At 39.6% G+C, this 18,058-nt stretch overlaps 1 protein-coding gene across 1 annotated transcript; it reads left to right on the top strand.

Annotated features, from left to right (window-relative positions):
* Positions 1 to 1,395: 1,395 nt before the first annotated feature.
* On the top strand, positions 1,396 to 14,679 carry DIMT1 (DIM1 rRNA methyltransferase and ribosome maturation factor; the record flags this gene model as incomplete). The annotated part of the gene is made up of 12 exons (XM_080705738.1): positions 1,396 to 1,471; positions 1,682 to 1,755; positions 2,837 to 2,923; positions 4,136 to 4,197; positions 4,277 to 4,370; positions 4,453 to 4,502; positions 6,866 to 6,989; positions 7,344 to 7,436; positions 9,163 to 9,227; positions 11,860 to 11,923; positions 13,780 to 13,886; positions 14,637 to 14,679. The coding sequence occupies 12 exons, from the start codon at positions 1,396 to 1,398 to the stop codon at positions 14,677 to 14,679; spliced, it is 939 nt and encodes a 312-aa protein (XP_080561864.1).
* Between the last annotated feature and the right edge of the window lie 3,379 nt (positions 14,680 to 18,058).

Raw genomic sequence — 18,058 nt, 5'->3', positions numbered from 1 at the left:
TTTTAGAAAAAAATCTGGGTCATAAAACCTCACAACATTGAAATTGGTAGTGATTTCTTGGTTATGATTTCAATGGCACAAGCAACAGAAGAGTATACAAACTCCCTAAAAAATAAAAAAAAATATTGTATATCCAAAGACAATGTAAACAGAGTTAACAGTTGCTAATAGGTGGCAATATGGCGCCGCTGCTACGCCCTCAGCTGTGGGGCTGGAGTTTTTCTTCTTGGTTTTGATTTCCACTCTGAATCCCTGCAGCGTGTGCTGAGCTCGGCCACTGAGAGCTTTAGGTGATCTCTGCGCCGAGAAATCCCACCTGGCTGTTCCGCAGTGGCTCACCTCGGCTTGCTGTAGCCGTCCCGTGAATTCGCCGGTGCCGCCGGCAGTATGGCGCTGCTGCCGCGTCCTCGGGCTTGAGGATCTCCTCTGTGGCTCTGTTCTCAGTCCGCTTTCCTTCTGGAGCCTGGTGATTTTTTTTTCCTCTGGTGATGGTGTTTTCTGGCTATGAAAGGCGCTGATTATGTGGTAATGGAGATTTGTTGTTAGTGGGGCTCTTAAGCCCCTCTTTTCTCGGTCGCCATCTTCCCGGAAGTCCTCCAATGGAATAAATTTTGAGGGCAGTTTTCTTAACTGCAAATTTTTAGCAGTGTCTAGTATACAGCTGGAGCTTAATAAGCGTTTAGGAAATTAATGATGAGGCACAAGGGGGAGGAAAGGAATCAGTGCCTGTAGTGGAAACGGAGCCTAATATTCCATTCTCTGAATTCCTTTCCATAATGCAAGCAGCAAGGTACACATTCCCCCAAAGGAACAGGTTTCTCATCCCCAAATCCTGGGTATTTTGCTCCACAATTAGCAGGGAGACAGGAAAGAGACACGTAAAAGGACCTTTTTTTTTTGTGGTACTGGGGGTGGAACTCAGAGGCTTTCCACCTCCGGGCTATACTCCCAGACCTTTTTTATATTTTATTTGGAAACAGGGTCTCACTAAGTTGCTGAGAGCCTTACTAAGTAGCTGAGGCTGGCTTCGAACCTGTGCGATCCTCCTGTCTCAGCCTCCCAAACGCGGGGATTACAAGCGTGGGCCACCACACCTGGCTTAATCACCCTGAATTTACCCCTTAGGTGAAGTGCGCCACACAGCCCGTACTTATAGTCAGACAGGAGGCCCCGCCCCTAACTTCCAAACAGCCAATCCTAGCGTTTCCTCCAGCGGTGACTACATTTCCCGGCGGCCACCGGGCTCCCCTGGGGGCGGGCCCAGGGCGCAGAGGGCGGGGCGCCGCGTGCTCTGTCGCGGGACAGGCTGGAGGTGGCTCTCACGTGGTGCCCCGGCTCCGCGTTTCCCGGTCTTTACACCGGGACCACTGGGCCCGGTGTAGGCTTTCTGCAGAGATGCCGAAGGTCAAGTCCGGGGCGAGTGTTCGTCGTCGCGAGCGGCAGCAGCAGCGCGAGCTGAAGGGCACCGGAGGTGCGGAGCCGGGCAGGAGGCCGGGGCCGCGCAGGGGTCCGGGGCCGCGCAGGGGTCCGGCTTCCAGCGCTGTCAGCGCCGGCCTGGAGCCAGGCGTCCGGCGGCCTCCTTGGCACAGATCTTCCTCCTACTTACCCTGCTTTCTACCCTGGGACACCCTGATACCTACTGTTAGTTGGGAATTTAAAGCTGTTTCGTGTTTCCTTCCAGGACTCAGGTTCAACACGGGGATTGGACAGCACATTTTGAAAAATCCTCTCGTTGTTAACAGCATTATTGATAAGGTGGGTATGGAAGAGGAAAGGGAGAGAGTTGTTCTGTTTTTACGTTTATTATGATAGAAGCGTTGTAAATATTTGTTGAATGAATTGAAGAATTGACTAGGGTTCATAGGCTGTTCTATGTATGATATACTGCATTCTGTGGATTTGGGTTTCTCCTGACTCCAAATCCTATGTCTTTTTGTGAATTATATACTTCACAACTGGGTTTTTGTATTTGTTAACAGATTATTCTAATAATCACTTTTTAAGCACCATATCACTGTTAATTTTTATTAATTTCAGAGTCTAAACTTATGTCTAAATTACATATTAGGTAACTGCATTATTTGGTGTGTTCCTGGGCCCCATGTAAATGATTGTTTCTGTATGGGTTACTGAAAATTTTCTTACTGTTGTGGGTGATTGAGTGCTAGGAAATGAACATAGGTAGTAAAAATTACTTTTATAGTTACAAGGTAAGGTTTCCTACAACTGTAGAAAGAGCATAAAGAATATCTTACATACTTATTGGATCTTATAGAATATTGCAGCTGTATGCATACACAAACCCAGTTCTGTGTACAATTTCTTGTCCGTAGTTCTTGAGACCGTATAGCTTAAGAATTGAGAAATATTGATTCAACAATGCTGTGATTCTCAGGCAGGTTCATCATCCAATACTTTCTCTTTTTTTTTTTGGTGGTACTGGGGTTCCTGGAAGCCCTTCTTCCTCCGGGCTACACTCCCAGACCCAATACTTTCTCATTTTAACTTGCCTATATGAACAGAGTTGGTAACAAGGGATATTGGAATTATTGCCAAGGTAGAAAGCAGAAAGCCAATCATAGAACTACTATTCCTGTTTTTCTGGCTTCTAAAGTTGAGGAGTATTCCTCCAGATTAGTAGAGGTCTTAGCTTTTCATTTGCACCTAATGTTATTGTAGTAATTTTGTGAATCACTTACATCATGAAAAAAACCTCCTAAAAATGAAGTCAGAGTATGCTTGCTCTCTTAACTAAGTACTTTCAAACAAATATCTTTGGGTGTAAACTATGTTTCAGATGTGCCAGAAGAATTAAAGTGGGTGTGCTTACTTTTAGGCTGCTCTAAGACCAACTGATGTGGTGCTGGAAGTTGGACCTGGAACTGGCAACATGACTGTAAAGTTGTTAGAAAAGGCAAAAAAGGTAAAATGTAGTTTAATGTTTTGGTATCAGAAATGACTCTGGGCAAGCCTAACTGGTTTACAAATACAAATCTGCTTTAATTACTATTATCTTAATAGTAATTCTTGATTCCTTGCTATACATTTTTTCTTAGAAATATAATGGGCTTGGTGGTACACACTTTTTTTGGGGGGGGGGTGGTACTGGGGTTCCTGGAAGCCCTTCTATCTCTGGGCTACACTCCCAGACCTATTTTATACTTTGTATTTGGAAACAGGGTCTCTTAAGCCAGGACGGCTGGCTTCGAACCTGCGCGTTCCTCCTGTCTCCGCCTCCCAAGTGCGGGGATTATAAGTGTGCACCACCACGCCCGGCAGTGGTACACACTTTTAATCCCAGTACTTGGGAGACCGAGATAGGAGGATTGTAGGTTTGAGGATAGCCTCAGCAAATAGACTTTCATCCCCCAGCAAGACTCTGTTTCAAAATAAAAATAAAATAGGCCTGGGGTTATAGCTCAAACACAGAATGCCCTGGGTTCAATACCCCATACCAGGGGCAGGGGAGAAAAGAAAATGTAAGATCTAAAATATATTAGTCAGGAAAACAAATCATGCTAGGTCTATTGACAGGGAATTGAATATAGGGAACTGGCTTCGAACCTGTGCAATCCTCCTGTCTCAGCCTCCCAAGTGCAGGGATTATAAGTATGCGTCACCACGCCCGACCCCCAGTCCAGTTTTTTCTTTATTTTTATTTATTTATTTTTTTTGGTGGTACAGGGGTTCCTGGGAACCCTTCTACCTCCAAGCTACACTCCAAGACCTATTTTTATACTTTATTTGGAAACAGGGTCTCTTAAGCCAGTGCGATTGGCTTCGAACCTGCGCGATCCTCCTGTATTTGCCTCCCAAGCGCAGGGATTACAAGCATGCACCACCATGTCTGGCTTTATTCTTTATTTTTGAAACAGGGTCTTACTGAGCTGCAAAGGGCCTCATTAAGTAGTAGCTGAGGCTGTCCTCAAACCGCGATTCTCCTGTCTCAGCCTCCCAAATGCTGGGATTACAGGTGTGTGCCATGTTTTTGTCTTGAAGTGGTAGAATATAATCAAAGGAATATAGATGGTAGAATTAGAAAATGAAATGTGTAACTCATCAAGAGTTACTATCTGAATAATAAAGATTTATATGTTCAAATTAGCCTGATGAAACTTATTTATTGTTGGTTTAGGTAGTTGCCTGTGAACTTGACCCAAGGCTAGTAGCTGAACTTCACAAAAGAGTTCAGGGCACGTGAGTACATGTAATAGGGTTAAATTGCCTTTCAGTCTCATGAAGAACATTCTTTTAAAATTTCTTTTTTTATCATTAGGCCTCTGGCCAGCAAACTTCAGGTTATGGTGGGTGATGTGTTGAAAACGGATTTGCCATTTTTTGATGCTTGTGTGGCTAATTTGCCTTATCAGGTATGTCCTTAAGTTGTGAAACATCATACTAAGTGCTTTTCTGGTGTGTGTTCCCTGAAAATAACTAGCAATTCTCTTACAGATCTCGTCTCCTTTTGTCTTCAAGCTCTTGCTACATCGACCCTTTTTCAGGTTTGTGACAAAAGACCAGTTACTAACAAATTTTAGAAAGTTGACAGTTTAGGCCACGAACACAAACAAAAATGAAAGTCAATTGAAAAACTACTGGAGATTGCTTTTGTGTGTGTGTGTGTGTGTGTGTGTGTGTGTGTGTGTGTGTGGTGCTGGGGATGGAACCCAGGGGCTTTCTACCCCCAGGCCACACTCCCAGACCTATTTTTTCATATTTGGAAACAGGGTCTCAGACCTATTTTTTCATATTTGGAAACATATTTGGAAACAGGGTCTCACTAAATTGTTGAAGAGCCTCACTAAGTAGCTGTGGCTGGCTTCAAACCTGCGTGATCCTCCTGTGTCACTCTCCTAAGTGCTGGGATTTTAAGTGTGAGCTACCACGCCCAGCCTGGAGTTTTTTTTTTTTTTTTTTTTTTTTTTTGTGGTACTGTGGGTAGAATCCAGGGTCTTTTCTACCTCCAGGCTATACTCCCAAACCTATTTTATACTTTATTTGGAAACAGGGTCTCACTAAGTTGCTGAGAGCCTCACTAAGTATCTGAGGCTGGCTTTGAACCTGTGCGATCCTCCTGTCTCAGCCTCCCAAGTGCTGGGATTACAAGCATGCACCACCATGCCTGGCTTTTTAAATTTTATTTCTTTATTTCTTTATTTACGGGTCTGGGGATAGAACCCAGAGGCATTCAACCTCCGAGCTACACCCCCAGCCCTTTTTTTTTTTTTTTTAAATTAATTCTTTACTTTGAAACCAGGTCTCAATGAATTGCAGAGGGCCTAAGTAGCTGAGGCTGTCCATGAACCACGATCCTTGGGTCTCAGCCTTCCAAATGCTGGGATTACAAGCGTGCACCACCACGCCCAGCTTTATTTATTTATTTATTTTAAAGCAAGATTGGAAGCCAGAGCTGGGCGTGGTGGCGCACGCTTGTAATCCCAGGGCTTGGGAGGCTGAGACAGGAGAATCACATAGGTTCCAAGCGGGCCTCAGCTACTTAGTGAGGCTCTCAGCAACTTAGTGAGACCCTGTTTCCAGATAAAGTATAAAATAGGTCTGGGAGTATAGGCCAGAGGTAGAAAAGCCGCTGGGTTCCATCCCCAGTACCACCAAAAAAAACCCAAAAACCAGATAGGAAGCTGGGTGTGGTGGCGCACACTTGTAATCCCACTACTTGGGAAGCTGAGACAGGAGAATCGCAGGTTTGTGGCCAGCCTCAGCTACTTAAGTGAGGCCTTTCACACCTTAATGAGGCCCTATTTCAAAATAAAGAATAAGCCAGGCGTGGTGGCACACGCTTGTAATCCCAGCATTGTGGCTGAGACTGGAGGATCGCGGTTTGTGGACAGCCTCAGCTACTTAGTGAGGCCCTCTGCAATTTAATGAGACCTTGTTTCAAAATAAAGAATAAAAAATAGGGCTGGGGGTATAGCTTGGAGGTATAATGTCCCTGGGCTTCATCTCTAGACCCACACACACACACAAAAATAAATAAATAAAAATAGGGATCAAAACCCAGTTATTGCAAAAAATTAATAAATAAAAATTAAAAAATTAAAAGCAAGAAAGGACCTAACCAAATTCCACACGTTGCTTTTTTTTATTTTTGTGGTAAATATTCTACACCCCACTTTTTTTTTCTTTTTTTTTTTTTTTTTAGTGGTACTGGGGGTGGAACTCAGGGGCTTTTCTGCCTCTGGGCTATACTCCCAGACCTATTGTATACTTTATCTGGAAACAGGGTTTTACAGAAGTATCTCTTAGTATGATTCATTGTCAGAAAAGTTAGAAGTTAAAAGTGCAGCTTTGGCCGAGTGTGGTGGTGCACGCTTGTAATCCCCACACTTGGGAGGCAGAGACAGGAGGATCATGCTGGCTCGAAGCCAGCCTCGCTGGCTTAAGAGACCCTGTTTCCAAATAAAATATAAAATAGGTCTGGGAGTGTAGCCTGGAGGTAGAAGGGTTCCATCCCCAGTACAACAACAACAAAGTGCAGCTTTGAAGATGCACTGTTCATTAACCTCCAAAAACCTCTCCCATTTCTTGAGGAAGAGGAACAACAACAACAACAACAAAAACCAACAAGACTATATCCCTGCCTCAGCCTCCCAAGTACTGGTATTATAGCCATGCATCTGTGCCTGGCTGAGGTGGGCCATCTTCCGTAAGGTTTGGGGGACAGCCATTATAAAACAAAACAAAGCCATCTGTTCTCATTTTGTAGTAATGAAGCTAAAGTTTTTTCTAACCAGCTGAACTATTTGTCGTTAACTACATGATATTGCTTTGCTCTTTTCTGCCCAAGATTGATTGTAGCCAAAATACATTTATAATATTTCCTTATTCCTTTTTGCTTTCTTTTTAGATGTGCTATACTTATGTTTCAAAGGGAATTTGCTCTCCGACTGGTTGCAAAACCTGGAGATAAGTTATACTGCAGACTTTCAATTAATACACAACTCTTAGCACGTGTGGACCATCTAATGAAAGTAAGTGTTTTTTATTCTTGAAGAAATCTACCTTAATTCATCCCTTAACATTTAGTTATACCTTCTGTGAGGAGAGCATCTTTGATTACTAAAAGTTGCCTTTGAGAGGACTGTACTTTTTTTTTTTTGGTACTGGGTATGGAACCCAGGGGTATTCTACCTCCAAAGCTCCACTCCCAGCCCCCCCTTTTTTTTTTCTTTATTTTGAAACGGGCTCACTGAGTTGCAGAGGGCATACGTAACTGAGGTTGTCGTGAACTATGATCCTTCTATCTCAGCTTCCCAAATGTTGGGATTATTAGCGTGTGCCACCACACCCGGCCCTGAAAGGACTATACATTTTCTAATTAACAGGTTGGAAAGAATAACTTCAGACCACCACCCAAAGTAGAATCTAGTGTTGTAAGGATAGAACCCAAGAATCCACCACCACCTATCAATTTTCAGGTAAGGTTAAAATACTTTGCCATTCAATAAAGGGGAAGAAATCTCCATGCTGGAAGATATATGTCTATAGCAGCAGAAAAATATTGAGTCAGCTTAAATGTACAAATACAGGAAATGTGAATTATGATAAATCATTGTGAAGTAGATGGACTTACTTGCATTATGCAAGTTACTTACAAAGACCATAAATATGGAAAATGTAAAAGGCAAAAACAATTAGAATACAATTACAGTATGCTTGAAGATTATAGTTGTGGAAAACTCATCTAGTTGGATAAAACTTGCAAAACAAGATAAAATGAATATAGTTGTGTTTTGAATCATTTTGTAGGTGTAACAATTGTTTTCTTTTTTTGGCGCTGGAGATGGAACCTAGGGGCATTCTGCCTTTGAGGAACCACATCCCCAGCCCTATTTTTTATTCTTTTTTTCTTTTCTTTTTTTTTTGTGGTACTGGGGGCGAAACCCAGGGGCATTCTACCTCTGGGATATACTCCCAGACCTATTTTATACTTTATTTGAAAACAGGTTCTCACTAAGTTGCTGAGAGCCTCACTAAGTAGCTGAGGCTGGCTTTGAACCTGAGTGATACTCCTGTCTCAGCCTCCCAAGCGCTCGGATTACAGCATGTGCCACTATGCAGGTTTATTCTTTATTTTGAAACAGAGTCTCACTGAGTTGCAAAGGGCCTCACTAAGTAGCTGAGGCCACGAACTGTGATCCTCCTGTCTCAGCCTCCCAAATGCTGGAATTACAAGCATGTGTCACCACGCCCAGCTTAGTGTAACACTCTTGCAGATTGTTTTCTGTGATTTTAAAAAAGAAATCCAGAGCACTGGAGGCAAAGTAATACCTTATTATAGTCATGTTAGAGAAAAATTTGATTGTGTGTAAATCTGGTGTTATATGGAGTTTTAATGTGTCTTTGATACTGGGGATTGATCCCTGGGTCTCTTCTATCTCTGAAGTATTCTTAGCCTTTTTTATTTCTTGAGATAGGGTCTCCCTAGGTTGCCCAGGCTGCTCCGAAATTTTTGGTCCTCCTGCCTCAGCTTCCCAAGTCACATGTAAGACAATTTTACATTTTTTTCCCAATTAAAAAAAATTCAGTGAAGTGCACAAAAGTGCAGAATCCAAGTATACATTTTAATTTTGCATGTAGGCAAGCCAGACCAAAATTAAAATAATTTTCATCACTGCAGAAGATTCCCTACTGTTTTATATGTTAAAAGGCGCCAGCAGCAGGGTGTGGTGGTACACACCTGTAACCCCAGTACTTGGAAGGCCTGAGACAGAAGGATTGTAGGTTTGAGACCAGCCTCAGCAACTTAAGATATAAAGGGATTGGGGATAGTTCAGAGGAAGAATCCTCTGGGTTCAATTACTAGTAGCATTATAAAAAAAAGAAAGCAACAGTGCCTGGCACAGATATAAGAGACCGGGGGGGGGGGGGATATGAATATATGAATGTGTGTGTGTTAGTTACTGGGGATTGGACCCAGTGGCATTCTACCTCCGAGCTATAGCCCCAGCCTATTTTTTTTTTTCCTTTACTTTGAAGAAGGTTCTCACAGTAAATTGTGGAGGGCCTCACTAAATAGCTGAGGTTGGCCTTGAACCCGTGATCCTCCTGTCTCAGCTTCCCAAGTACTGGGATATAAAAGCATGTGCCACCATTCCCTGTTAAGGTTGGTGTTTTGAAAAATATATCCGTCTTCTATTTTAGGAGTGGGATGGCCTTGTAAGGATAACTTTTGTAAGGAAAAACAAGACACTATCTGCTGCATTTAAGTAAGTATTCTCATTTCTAATGTATTATAAAGGGCCAGTGTTCCAGATACCATCCTGGAATTTAGTCCTTGTCCTGAACAGCCACTGTAAAGCGTAAAGATTGTTCAAGTCCGAACTTAACCTTTCTAACTAACTTTGTATGTTTGGAGATAGGAAAATGTAATGAAGAAACTTTCTGGACTTGTGAGTCAGGGTTTTTTTTTTTTGACAAAACAGGAAAAAAGAACAAAAATCTGATTGCACATTTGCTTAAACTTGTTGCAAAAGTGTGATAATGAACCAGGTGCAGTGCCTCATGCCTGTAATGCCAGCTAAAGAATCACCAAGTTTAAGGCCAGCTAATTTAGTTTAGATCTTGTTTCAAAATAAAAAATTAAAAAGGCTGAGAATATAGTTTAGTGGTAGAGCATCCCTGGGTTCAATTCCTAGTATTGCACACACACACAAAAAAAGTAAAAGTAATAATGGGCCCCTTTCACACTCATGAAGGATTTGTGCCATTTTACTAACTTGGAAAAGTGGAACCTAACTTGAGATCCAAGGGTAAAAGACAGATGAGGCCAGTTTTAGAAGGTAATGCCAGTATTTGGGAGGCTGAGACAGATATCACAGGTTTGAGGAGAGCCTCAGCAAATAGACCCTGTTCCAAAATAAAACATAAAGTAGGGGTTGGGTTGTAGCTTGGAGGTAGAATGCCCCTGGGTTCAATCCCTAGTGCCACACACACACATAAAAATGCAACGTTTGGCTTGGTGGTGCATGATTATAATCCCAGCATTTGGGAGGCTGAGAAAGAAGGATCGCAGTTCTCAAATAGCCTCAGCTACTTGGTGAGGCCCTTTGCAACTGAGACCCTGTTCCAAAATAAAGCAAGCTGGGTGTGGTGGTGCACACTTGTAATCCCAGCATTCGGGAGGCTTAGACAGGAGGATAAGTTTGAGGACAACCTCTGCTACTTAGTGAGGCCTTTTGAAACTCGATGAGACTCTTTCAAAATAAAGCATTGAAAAAAAATCAGGCTAGGAGTGTAGCTTGGAGGTAGACTGCCCCTGGGTTAAATCCCTGATAAATAAAAAATAGGGCTGGTGGTGTACCTCAGAGGTAGAATGCCCCTGGGTTCCATCCCCAGTACCACAAAAATAAAAAAAGCAACGTGTGGAATTGGTTAGATCCTTTCTTGCTTTTATTTTTTTAATTTTTATTTATTGTTTTGCAGAACTGGATTTTGAACCCAGAGGCATTTGATCTCCAAGTGATACCCCCATCCCTATTTTTATTCTTTATTTTGAAATAGGGCCTCACTAAAGTGTGAAAAGCCTCACTTAAGTAGCTGAGGTTGGCCACAAACCTGCAATTCTCCTGTCTCAGCCTCCCAAGTAGTGGGATTACAAGCGTGCACCACCACGCCCGGCTTCCTATCTTGCTTTATAAAAAAATAAAAAGCTGGGTGTGGTGGTGCATGCTTCTAATCCCAACACTCGGGAGGCTGAAACAGGAGGATCACTCAGGTTTGAAGCCAGTCTCAGCTACTTAGTGAGGCTCTCAGCAACTTAGTGAGACCCTGTTTACAAATAAAATAGAAAATAGGACTGGGAGTATATCCCAGAGGTGGAAAAGTCCCTAGGTTCCACCCCCAGTAACTAACACACACACACACACTCACTCTAAATAAATGAAAATTAAGACTTTAATAAGCTGGGAATGGTGGCACATGCCTGTAATCCCAGTACTTGGGAGGTTGAAATAGGAGCATCACACGTTGAGGCCATCCTCAGCAACTTAGTGAGACCTTGTTTCAAAATAAGTAAAAAATGGCTGAGGGTGTAGCTCAAGGTTACAATGTTCCTGGGTTCAATCCCCAATACCACATACACACACAAAGACTTTGATAGATGTTTATAGGGACTCTACTATATATATTTATGTAAATACATTTAACATTATATATATAATTACTACTGGTACTAGGGGTTGAATAGAGGTTCATTTTACCTTGTAGCTGCACCCCCCCCCCCCCAGCCTTATTTTTTATTCTTTAGTTAAAAACAGGGACTCAACTGAATCGCTAAGGGCCTAAGTAGCTGAGTCTGTCTGCGAGCTGTGATCCTCCTGTCTTCAACTTCCCAAATGCTGGGATTATAAGCAGTGTACCACCACTCCCAGCTTCCTCCAAACTTTTTTAAATTTTTTTTTAAATTTGGAATGGGGTCTAGCTATGTTGCTGAGGCTGGCATTAACTCTTGACTCAGCCTCTCAAGCACTAAGATGATAGACAAGCATATACCACCATATCTGGTTAGGACTACTGTTTTTAAATTTTAGTACTGGGAATTAAGCCCCTGGGGCATTTTACCTTTAAGCTATACCCCCAGCTGTATTTTATTATTTTGAAAAAGTCTTACTAAATTGCTAAGGCCTGCCTCAAACCTGCAATCCTCCTGTATCAGCCTCCCAAGTATTAGGACTACAGGCATGTGCCATCATGCCTAATACTCTGAGTGCAAATACTCAACACCTTTTAAAATCTCTTAATTTCAACAAATGGAGCATAGAGTTAATCTTATCTAAACTGAATGGAAATTATGTATCTCTTATTTTGGAATAATGGGGATATTACTTCTTTATGCTATAGATCAAGTGCAGTACAACAGCTTTTGGAAAAAAACTACAGAATTCACTGTTCAGTCCATAATACTGTAAGTAGAAATTGTTTCAGTGATTTCCTTCCCTCCTTCCTTGCACTAGAAATTGAACCTAGGTGTTCTACCTTCTCAGCTAAATCTCCCAGCCCTATTTTTTTTTTTTTTTTTTTGCAATACTGGGGATTGAACCAAGGGGCATTATATCTCCAAACTATACCTCAGCCCTATTTTTTTTTAATTCTTATTTTGAAGCAGGGTGTAAGTTGTAGAAGACCTCACTGAGTAGCTGAGGCTGACCTCAAAACCTGTAATCCTTGTCTCAGCCTCCTAAGTATGAGATTATAAGTGTGTGCCACCACACCCAGCTTCTTTTTTTAATTTTTAAACAGGATCTTATTAACTTACCATGCACTGGCCTTAAATCTGTGACCCTCCTGTCTCAAACTTCCAGGTACTGAGAGAGTGATTTGCTTTCTTTTCAAATTCTTATTTTACTTTTTGATTAGATTCTCTATATATTCTTTGGACTCCTTGAAAGATAGTATATGATGTATAACTAGCACGGTGTTAAATTTTGACAGGTCAGTGCTGCTGTAAATTTTATGCAGATCTGAGCAACTACTTTATTCCTCCCTATCCTTTTCAACTGACTTTTTATCCATAACAATCAAATTCAGCCAAGTTATAATTTCTACAAAGCTATAGATGTGGACTGCTCACCTTAAAATAATTGTGTACACTTTGCTATCCCTCTAATCTACACCTCCAGCCCAATTTTATTATTTATTTATATTTTTGTGAGTCTGGGATGGAACCCATGACCTCCGAGCTACACTCTCTGCCCAATTTTTTATTCCTTATTAACAGGAATAATAATAAACAGGGTCTCACTGAGTTGCAGAGGGCCTCACTAAGTGGCTGAGGCTGTCCATGAACCGCAATCCTCCAGTCTCAGCCTCCCAAATGCTGAGATTACAAGCGTGCACCACCATGCCCGGCTTTATTTTTATTTGGAAACAGGGTCTCACTAGGTTGTTGAGAGTCTCACTACTTGCTGTGACTGTCCTTGAATGTGGGATCCTCCTGTTTCAGCCTCCCAAGTAATAGGACTACAGGTGTGCAAAACAATGCTAAAGTTACAGTTTTCTCTGTAACTTTAATACCAGAAACTAAGACAAGTAGAGTATTGACTGAAGAGCAATTTTCTGGTTGTGGGCTTCATGCCTTTTCTCATGTTCACAAGTTCCTTTTAAATATGTAGTGCTCATTTACATATACATATATACATATAATGAGAATGTGGTTGTTTGCTAACCTTTTAGCTATTCATTTTGATTAAAGCAGACAAAGGAAAATTTCCTTTGTAGCTTTTTTTAATGACTCAGATCCTGTGTGGTTTAAAGTATCATAATACTGTCTTCATTGTGTTTATGAGAAGTCTTTAAATACTGACCTAAGTAGAAAAAAATGAGCTGGATTAAGGAAAATTTTTAGGTAAAAGATATGAATCAAGCATGAAAAGTTAATTTTCTCAAAGATTGGAGAGGTCATCTGAAAAAAATTGCTGGTTAGGTGAAATCTGACAAGAAAATGTAAGTTATTTTGAAAGGAGTAACAACCACTTTAAAATTTAGTTATAGCTTTATTTTATCTGCAAAATCTGTAATTGGTAAGTACTTTAGAATTTAAAAAGAAAAAAGGGCAATAGGCATGATTACTTCAAGGTTATTTTGCATATTTGTTAATTGGTAAAGATCAGCCATTTAACTAGAGGTCCAAGTATTATTCAAACTGTCAGCCTTTCCAAGTAGTCATTAAAGTTATACTAAAGATGACTATGACTTTAAAAAAAAGAGCCAAAATACTTCATTAAAGATGTTGTTCATTTATTCTAAACTTTATATTGATAGATAATACCAGAAGATTTCAGCATAGCAGATAAAATACAGCAAATCCTAACCAGCACAGGTTTTAGTGACAAACGGGCCCGTTCCATGGACATAGATGACTTTATCAGGTAATTACATTTTTGCTCTAAGTGTTTACATTTTACTGTGATACCTTCAGATTTGAGATTTAAAGGCTTTTAAGCGGTATAAGGTGCTACCTGGGAGAGTTATTGCATAGCACTTCCATGGCATGGAATAGTATTTGGTGTAGAAGACAGAGGTTAGTTAGCTGCAGCAGAATGAACATTTTCTTTAAAAATAGTAGTAAAGAACAGTCTGAGCCAGAAGACTGCCTCTGTGTTAATGTGCACTGTGGTGTATGTGTTTCTTCCCTTCTGCCCCATCTCCACCTCTCATTTATGGTCTTAGTCTATTTTAATGCTTGTCTCTTCAAAGCAGCCGATACGGTAGAAAAATCCTAATACATGTAACTGGACCTGATTATCTCCTTATTGGGAATAGATATCATTAAATAGATCTGAAGCATGAAATGCTGGTTATAATCATACTTTACTATCTATTTAGTAATAATTGTTTTGTAGCCTGAAACAAATTCTACACATTTTGAGTAAAGGGTGTCAAAATTACCTGGGCAATTTAGACCAAAATTTGTTCCCTTGAACTAAAGCAAGTAAATCTAATGAAAATAAAGCTTTGATAAATTAATCTAGGTAAATTAACCTGTAGCTCATTGTTTAATGACTTGTTAGGAGTCTAGGTGAGGCATTAGTATATGCTGATGTGTTCATGCATTGGAATGGTATGGACTTATGTATAGTGCCACAAACTTTTAATACCACATTTTGGTTTTGTTTTAGATTGTTACATGGATTCAATGCTGAAGGTTTCCATTTTTCCTAGCAGTTGGAAAAGTTTTCAAGGTCAAGACAAAGTGAATTATGTATTTCTAGTACTTAAGAAGATGAACTATGCTTCTGTTCCACTGGGACATTATTTTCTTTACTATTTTTACTGTTTTTGACTTATTACTACTATGTACCCTTTTATTATTTTGTACCTTTAAGGCAGTCAATTCTAAGTACCTTTGTGGGATTTTTTTTGGTTTTGGTTTGTTTTGAATATACTAAGTAGGGCAGGATCTAGTCTATACATAATAATCTTCAAAAGCCGCACATACGCACAACCTTACACTTAAAATAATCATTTTAACAGTTTATTGTATAAAGATGATCCTCTTATTATTTACTGTTACGTACTGAGGCCCTCTTTAGTTCTTTAACTATCTGTCCTTTAAGTAGTTACAGTACGTTCATTTAGTCACATATTCCCCATACCATTTATTATCCACATGTATAGTAAAACAGTTGTTTCTTAAAATGTTATTATGCTTCTCATTCTTTCCCGCTTATCCTATACAATTTCTTCTAATACTGCCTACCTTTTCAGTTGTCCACCTTGCAGCACAGGCTACATGAGGGTCCTGAGTAAGACTTGGTTGGTTATTATCATGTGCTGCTGCCAGGCATGTTCTCTGTATGACTCCTTACCTATAAAATGAGGAAGCTCTACAAAGATGAAATTAACTATAAAATCATGATTTTTCTTGTAGAATTTAGCAAAATTTGAAAAGATTTTAAAAATCAAAATGGGCTTTAATGTTAAAATATTTCCTCTTCAAAACAATGGCCATTTTCCCACAAAAACAGGCTTCTGGCATTTATGAGATTTCGAGATAAAATCTCTACTACTTTTTCAACTGCCTATAGCTTAATTTTAAGCTATTTAAAAACTTGAGATTGAGAATTTCAGTAGATGTCATATACAAGCTTTATTAGCTACTCTGTTCAAATCAGATATTTTAGGTGCAGTTAATATTTTAATAAAGAATTAAGGAAATTAATAAATATATCATCACTGATACTTGGCTTCCTGTATACCTAAAATTTACAGGAGTGTTTCCAAGTAATTTAGCAAAGGTACACTGAGTAAATAAAGAAGGAAAGATAAACTGTAGATTCTTTTCAGAAGAAAGTCTGGCTTCAAAGTCATGTTACTACATAATTTCAAGTCTGTCTGACAAAGTACTAAAGAATGTTTAACCCATAAAAGAAAAAGTTAGCTGCATTTTTGTTACAAGAATATTAAGGTTTTTTTTAACTTTCACAAAACCATTTACTTTGCAAAGTTCATTTGTACCATTTCTATCCTTACAGGAAAATAAATTTAAGATTTATTGTTTCTCTCTAACCTATGAACTGATTTTTAGTCCCTTTTCTATCAGTAAAGCTGAGAAAAGACTATTATACTACCTTCCAAGTTCTGTTCTGATACTAATTTTTTAAATACCTTGGCTACCAGTCAGTATGAAGCCATCATAGTATAGGCAGCAAATTTGTCTATAGAAATACTTTTCAAAGATAGTACCCATCCACTGCACATAATATTAAAGCAGATTCTTGTGCTTGAAATGCTCGTGTTCACATGTCTTTATTGCCCTTTAAAGATCAATCTCAAAAACTACCTTTTTTACCAACCCCTGTAAAGTCAATAGTAACAGCTCTCCAATCTTTCTCTTTGAAATAAACATAAACAATATATCTTACAACTGCATGAAAACCTGAGTCCCTTCCATAACAAAGGTGACTGTATTGAAGTAAATTATCTCTATAAACTCATTTCATATATTTCATTTGTTAATAAGCATCCGCGAAAAATCTACATTTGTCTTAGATTTCATTGTTTACAGAGCTTTTCACCATGGCATTAGGATTTCTCACAGCTACCCTCTGAGGTTTGAGTTTTATGAACAGTGATGCAAGAGAGTCTGGCTCATGTGGCTCTATTCATAGCTTTCCTTGAGCTCATGAATGAGCTAATAGTTCCCTACAGTAAATAAAATGTTATCTTTGGGAGATTTTGTTAATCTACTCCTGGACTCTACCTTGGGAACAGAGGGAAAACTCCTAGAGAGAGGACAGATAAATATTTAAACAAAATATTTACATGGAAAATGGCCAGTTTCCTTTACTGGAGTAGCAATCTGTAAAAAATAAGTACTGTCATTTAGAGTAGCGCATTTTACCACCAATTCAAATAGTGGTGAAACATCTCACATTAGGTACCAGATGGAGATTGGGTTAGATGCCCTTTACGGCAACGTGAATCCTTTCTTGGCTTAATTCTTAAGGAAGTTACGTATTGTCTACACTCGGGTTAAACTAACTTCTATTGTGGACTACTTTCAATTTACATATTACTGTTCATGCATCAGAAGCCAGTTTCCTTTAACAGTATATTAAAAGGTATATTTTGGGGTGCTAATGATCACTTCAACTTAAATAATGGTATTGGTAGGGATCAAATTGCACTATTACTCTTGTTAATACCACACTGGCACACACACTGCATATATATATATATATATGTATACCATCCTAAGATAAAACTCTTCTCAGAATTTCATTACTTTTTATTATACACCAACTAGTTTATATTTTAGGTTTTTTTTTTTTACAAAGAAAATGCTAAGAAAATTAAAATCACATGTATGGTTTTAAAATCATAATTCCAGATTTCTTTACATATAAGATGGAATGGTCCAGCAGCTATGTCCACTGTCACAGGCTTTAGTTCCATTCAATGATATGGCACATCCTGCAAAATTAACTAGTCACACACACACACACAAAAAAAAAGTCTCAAATACAGCAGAAATGTACACACGATAAAGGTAATTTACAATGACAAATAAGGAATGTAATTTAGCTTGGCTGTGCTTCAGAAATTTCGGGTCAATAGCCTTAAGTCAAGGCACAGAGCAGGAAGAGGCGAGCACAGCTATCTCTAGGAGTAGGCAAGGTATGTACAATCACTGATGAGGTATGCATGCACGCAAAGAAGTTAAAACTGTTCAATCTCGCTACGAAAATTGAACTGAGTTAACAGGAGTGGCTTCCCCCTACTATCCACTTCTGGATGGAGTCCACAATCTTAACTTCATCATAAAGAAAATGACTGGCAAGGACCTCCAAAAGTAAATCACTATTTGGGTAAATGGAACAAAATGCTTCAATAATCCCAATTCTTGGTTGTGCCTCTTGGACTAGAAGCATTTTGCAGACAAAGGAGTGTTTCACAAAATTGAAATGCCATTCAGGTGAGGGACAAGACATTTTCCACAGACACTCAAAAATTCAAACTTTCAGACTGCCCTTACAGCTGAACCACTGTATGTTACAGTAGTGAGAGTTCTGGGGATCCTTTAGCAGCAAATATCACT

Source organism: Muscardinus avellanarius (genome assembly GCF_963383645.1).
Source record: "Muscardinus avellanarius genome assembly, chromosome: 1".
NCBI classification, from domain to species: Eukaryota; Metazoa; Chordata; class Mammalia; order Rodentia; family Gliridae; genus Muscardinus; species Muscardinus avellanarius.
Note: the sequence above shows the minus strand (reverse complement) of the source record. Positions and strands in the feature narration are given on the sequence as shown.